Source organism: Diadema antillarum, unplaced genomic scaffold, assembly GCF_040938485.1.
Source record: "Diadema antillarum isolate AM-2024a unplaced genomic scaffold, OU_Dant_1.0 scf00000071, whole genome shotgun sequence".
Taxonomy (NCBI): Eukaryota; Metazoa; Echinodermata; class Echinoidea; order Diadematoida; family Diadematidae; genus Diadema; species Diadema antillarum.
The window spans coordinates 8066652-8073024 of record NW_027270960.1 but is presented as its reverse complement, the minus strand read 5'-3'; the positions used below and the strand labels follow the sequence as shown (position 1 = coordinate 8073024).

The window sequence follows — 6373 nt, the reverse complement described above, 5'->3', positions numbered from 1 at the left end:
CACAAAAAAAAAATCATACTTTTTTTTCTCTCTTTTCTTGGAGCAACTGCACAGGCATATTGTAGGAGGTTTTCCTGCTTTATCTCCACTGAATTTCCATCTATAACATGAAGTCGGTAAGAATTATTAGTATCCTTCACATGAACTTATTATTTTGTAAATACCTACATGTAGTTGCAGTGACTATTACGGGGAAGAAAATGTAGTTGCTAAATCATTCATTAAAATCATAACTTTTAGGATATTTTTGTGTACACCATGAGTGTACCACTGGACATACATGCCTGTGACCATTATCACTATTTGGTGAGATAAAAAAAACCCCTAACTGTGACACTTTAAAATGTCTAACAAATTTTTATTTCAAGTTTGATTTTGATAAGTCTGATTTTACCTCTCCTCATTTGCGTCACCTTGAACATGGAACGATATTGCCCTTTAGTCTTAGTTTTAGACTCTGTGTTCATGCTAACTGAATTAACGAGGGTATGTATGCAGTGGAAATGCAGTTACAGGACTCCATAGTAAACATCCTTACACTAGAATTTGAATCAATGAAATAGGATGGACAAGGAATTGAACACTTGCTGTACACACACATTGCCAGTAGTCGTGTCATAACATCATTTGGTAAATCAGTTGGTAAAACTCAAGCACTTGTGGAGACAAAATCCCTCTGTGGCTGAATTTATATAAATATGACGCTTTTCTATCCATAAAAACTTAAAAATGTACGTGGGCCTGAAAATAAAAACATGTTAATAAGACCAACAAGCATTTCAAACAACTCTATTTCTCAATGTGGAGCTGCCGCTTCATTAAAAAATATTTACAGTAAACTGTACTAACCTGCAGCCCCTGAAGTTCACTACACCAGGCAAGTTTAAATCATAAATAAGTTCAAGTCTTAACTTTACACTATTTCATAACAGGTGTTAACTTTTTTTGACATGCGTGAGATGCCAAAGTTTCTTCAATGCGTCCAGCACATTATTCCTCCTCTCAATAAGCTCGCAGAATAAAAAAGTTACAGAATAAAATGTTCTCATGATTTCATTTCTCGACAGAACCTCACAATGATAATGAAGACAGTTTAAAAGCACAGAGAGGAAACTATTACCAAAGTCACTTGGTACCATTTTCACTGCATTATCATTCAATTTACAACATTTTTGGTTCACTTTGCATTATTTTCTAGTCTTCTCAGGATTACACAAAACGATGAAACTTCATCTGAGCCATATTAAGCAGTTGGTTCAGAATGAACTATTCAAAATATTTTTCAGTTACTACTCATGTGGACAAGTAAAAACAAAGGAACAAATGAATACATTTCCCCCTGAGTAGACCCTATTGGGCATCAACATGCTGCAGTGTCTGAGAGATTTTGAGATACTGACTCAAACAAAGCTTTGACACAACTCAAACTTAAACTGCAAATCAGTGTAAGTTAATACTTCCTAGGATGTAAATGTACTCCTACTTGAGCTGTGCACTGGTATTTCTCCCTCTGTATCATTTAATTGCTACATTCTATGAAGGAAAGCTTACTGGTATCTTAAATCAACAATGCACATTGCAGGGAGGGTAGCTAAGTCCATGGTAATGTGATGGGACACGGCAGCCCCAAAACATCGACACTGAACAGTCATGATAAAACTCCGCTACTGAAAGTTTATGCCTTACACTAAACTGCTGAGCAAGATATGGCCAAAAAAAATGTGATAGTAAGATAAGAAGGTAAATGTCCTTTTCATACAAAGAAATGTTGGAGATACATGTAGTTCATGAGGTATACAATAAGGAATTTAGTTTTCCATTTCTCATTTTTGTATTTTGACACTTACCACCAGGTTAGATAAACATGTCTGCAAATCGTCTTGCTGAGTTGCATCCATCAGTGCAAGCATTCACATCAAGACCTTACTGGTAGATAGAGGTGATGTAGTAACAGAGGTTTTTTAGTCAAGAGGCTTTCCATGAACACTCCTGGGATGCTTCACCTGGCAAAGAGTCTTTAGCAAACTTTCAATACAATCAACTTTTTGTGGCACTTTGATGATGCGTTGTCACGGATACAGCACTCACAGGTCGCCGGGGGATAATGCTGAAAGTTGTGTTCTCTTCACGCCTCTTCAATAGTCACTGTCTGACTCGTCACTGTAGGTGTACTTTACCGTGGCTTTTGACCGACCACTTCCGAGGGTGCTGACCTTTGAAGGTGGCAAAGCGTCCATTGTTCCGTTCCCTGTCTTCTTTGATGCGTTGTCATCTTCATCGTCACAGCCATAGAGCCACGCGTGCGACTTCTTCAGCGACTGATCTTTGGGCTATGAAAGACATTTCAGAGAGAACTTCCATGTATCAACTGGATAAGAAAAGACTGCCCTACTGTTATTATTACTGTTTGTAACACTACCATTACTACTAGTACTTCTATAACAACTACTGCTATTACAACTGTTGCTGCTACTACAATCACTTCAATTAAATTGCCATTTCCATTACCTCTACCCCTACCACTATCACTACCACTACCACTTCTACCATCACTACTACCACTACCTCCAACACAAGACCTTTTTTAAAAATATTTTAAATACAATACCTTTTCAATAATGACGATAAATCATAACCCCTGCACGCGAGTCAAACCAGCCCTTAAAACATGCACTCACTCCATTCTAAGGGTGTATTCCCACTGAGCTGAAACTCCCAGCAACACACCTGCTAAACCCAAGCACAATCACTCTCAAACTTTCTATAGAATACTGCTTAACACTGGGTGGAGAGGAACACTGTGAAGAAAGCATTTTCCCTTTTACAATCCTCTCAAGACCATCATTCAATAATGCTACTGTCAGTGTGTGTAAGCATGTTAGCCACAGGGCAGAAAGAGTTTAGAAACTAACAAGTAGAGACTTTACCCTTTTTCAATACAATTATTCCAAGCTGTACACATTTTCAAACTTCTCTTCTTATCCTATGTCAAACAAAGTTCTGCCTAATGATGGAATGGCATATCAATCACAGTATGGCAAGCTGCTCGTTGAGCTAAAAGCAAAATTGCAGTAAAACAATTATTGGCTGATATTGCATGACTATTAGCGGCCAATGTGTGCGCAAATATCAGTAAGGTTTGGGAAATAAAGATTTCTAAGAGTGTATCTGACACATACTGTATACGCCACATATTTAGCAAGTCTCAATTTGTGCAAATAAGGACTTCTCGATGATTTCACAAGTGGTTAAATTCGCCATCATGGAGTACAGTACTGAAAGGAGAAATGTAAGCGTGCACGTCACATTTGTGTCGGGATCAGAGTCAATATTTTTGCGTGTTTTAAATTTGCGAATAGCACTTGACTTGCAAAATTCATGAAAATAAAATTCTCACAAAATATTTAGCGTATACAGTAGTTGTAAGTGCTTCCAGCAGTAGTGCTTGTTCATTATACCAGTGATTTCCCAAACGGTAAAAATATACATGATGTGTCACAGACCAGCATTCAAATGGCACATCTGAGTAAACTTTGCAATACATGAAGACACAAACCTCTGCTTTTGGCAACTTCTTGGGAGCTGTGTCTTTCACCCCAAAATCATCATCTGAGTCTGAGTCTGTAAATTCAGGCTTCTTCTTTGCAGCGGCTATGAGAAATCAGTACAAGTTTGAACAGACATGAGAACAGTGACCACAGAGCTACAACGGGAAGGATGAGAGAGGTGATTCCCATTCTGTATATACTACAAATCTTGGAAAAGCCCACGCCATATACCTCATGCTGAAATTATATGGCAAAACTCAAAGACTGGATTTGGAGCCAAAACCTGTTTTTCATCTTCCGTATAAAATGTCCAACAAAGTTGTTTAATCCAAATTCATGAAATTCTTCAGTCGAGCTGCTTCATGAATTTCATTAATTTGAATAATTATGCAGTACCTGCTAGGATTAGAACCAGCGGGGGCTGTTGGGCGAAAGCTCACTGGTCTAGAAGAGAAGACGTCTGTCTAGAGATTAGGAGGTCATAAGTTTGAATCCTGCTTGAGTACGTATGCCCATGATTTCTTTTGTGATGGCTACTACGAAAACACTGATCAATTCAGTGTTTATTTACGTTGATGTAGGGCAATTTAAGCTCTTTTCAGACATTGGCAAATGTACCTATCAACAACTAATAAATGAAAATACAAGACATTTACTTGTGGGGACAGGAATTACACGTAGTATATCATTTCTTCAAGCACAAAGTGCCGCAACTATGAATACACATGATTTCATAACTGCTCAGAACTCTGACCTTTCTTCGTTTCCGTCTTCTTCGCCGGCTTCTTCTTCGGTGCATAGTCGGACTCGGAATCTGAGTCCTTCTTCCGCTTTGGAGCATTCATCTTTTTCAAGACAGTGCTCATTGATGTCTTTCCATCTGAAGCGGGACAAGGCAAGTAGGGAGCAACATGGACTGAGACTCACATCTTTCTAATGTCTATACTGCACTGCTGTCTACCAATGAATATTAATCCTCACAGAAATTTGATGACCCATAAAAACTTGCTGATGAGAAAGTATTCTGTGGGTTAGCTGGTACAGATATGGGTGCCATAGAAAATAAAAAAAATGGCTGCATGTCTACTCTGTTGAGAAAATAGCATCTAAATTATTTGAAAAAAAACAACCATTTTTTCCCCCCAATAGATCTTTAGTAAATCTACCACTTACATTTATGTCGATAAAATGTCTTTATGACAAAGCTGTCAGATACCCTAATGACTGGAATTACTGAAAAATTCAAAATCCAACTCAACTATCCTATAACTGAGTCCTGACATGGTACTACAGAACCAATGCTTGCAATATTTTAACTCCAAACAAAGTTTGTTTTGTTATAATGTAAAAATAGACTGATATGAAATTTAAACACGCAATCTGATGTTGAAAGGAGTAATTACTCAAACTATTCATAGCACAGTAAGGATTATGTTGATGAGAGAACTTGAAGACAAGAGGGATTACCTGCTTTCTTGCTAGCCTTTGCCTTGGTGGCATTTGTGTTGGCCTTGGCTTTGGAAGGCTTGGCAGCGGGAGGTGAATCCGAGTCACTCTGGAGTGATGAATGGACGCTTGAGACTTCTGAAGACATGGCAAGAGCACAGAGATACTTGTGATGTGCAAATGCATGGATTGCTTGAGCCGAGCTACATTCACACACAGCCTGGTCATAGGTCAACAACATACTGATTACGGCAATTTTTTTTTGGCAAGGTTTTTATTCTTGCCAATTTCACGAGTCAGGTGCTATTCGTGAATTTAAAAACATGCATAAATATTAACTCTCATCTTGACATGAATGTGATGTGCACAAATAAATTCTCTATTCAGTACCGTACTGCAAAATCATGAAGTTAACCACTCGCCAAATTGTCGGGAAGGCCCGATTTGCAAAAAATTAGACTCACTATATATATGGCGTATACAGTAGACCTTTCGAATTGAGTTGACATTCGTGTGGTACAGTCATTTTGCCGCAAGGTTAGGGTTACAGCACTGTAATGATCAACTGCACATCTATCCACAGTGATATTCTTTATGGTTGACTGACTGATGATTTGTGAAGTTACACTGTTCATGATGTATCATTAGATTTTTGCCTCCATTCATCCTAGCATCAGTAATCCACACAAGTGAACACAATAAAAGCAAGTGAAACAGAACACAGGCTCTCAAGTTTGATTGATAATACCAGCAATGTTTAAATACATGTATGATCAGTATGGCCTTTCTAAGTACACTAACCTTTATCAAAGCCGTCACTGTCTGAATTATCGCTGTCAATGGTCTCTGCTGACTTCACTGCCTTGGTGGGCTTCTTGCTTGCTTTTGGCTTGGCTGCGGGTGGCTTCTTTGCAGCTGGTTTCTTGGCGGGAGCCTTCTTCTTTGCCTTAGGGGCAGGCTCGTACGATGCGTCGCTCCCTGCCCCATCTTCCGAGGCATGGGAGGACAGGTCGTTGGACATCTCTGCCGGCTGAGACATGGCCACCTCGTCAGCGTCGTCATCAATGTCGCTGTTGTTATAGGCGACCTCCTCTCTCCTGGCGGCTGGTGTGACGTAAGAACCTCCACTCTCATCACTCTCTTCATCGTCGCTGAACGTGTACTTCACTGTGGTTTTGGCTGTCATGGGTTTGTGGATATCATGTCATAACAGTTACGACATCTCATGGTTTCCATGGACAACAGAATTCAGATGGATGCCTCCAAGTCTAAAGGGAGGAGACTTTTTTTATGTTGAAATAACTTTCTTTCTGGAATTATTCTCCAAGGGTCTCAAATTCTCTCATGAAACATCTTTTCTTAACTTCACATAGACAGAG

At 39.1% G+C, this 6373-nt stretch overlaps 1 protein-coding gene across 1 annotated transcript in view; it reads right to left on the bottom strand.

The window, feature by feature from the left end:
* Nucleotides 1-312: 312 nt before the first annotated feature.
* LOC139717031 (DNA topoisomerase 2-alpha-like) overlaps nucleotides 313-6373 on the bottom strand; it is a 41385-nt gene continuing 35324 nt past the window's right edge. The window contains 5 exon segments of the mRNA XM_071628547.1: nucleotides 313-2330; nucleotides 3557-3651; nucleotides 4303-4428; nucleotides 5016-5132; nucleotides 5796-6173. Of these exon segments, the coding sequence (XP_071484648.1) occupies nucleotides 2136-2330; nucleotides 3557-3651; nucleotides 4303-4428; nucleotides 5016-5132; nucleotides 5796-6173 (911 nt within the window). The 3' untranslated portion in view covers nucleotides 313-2135.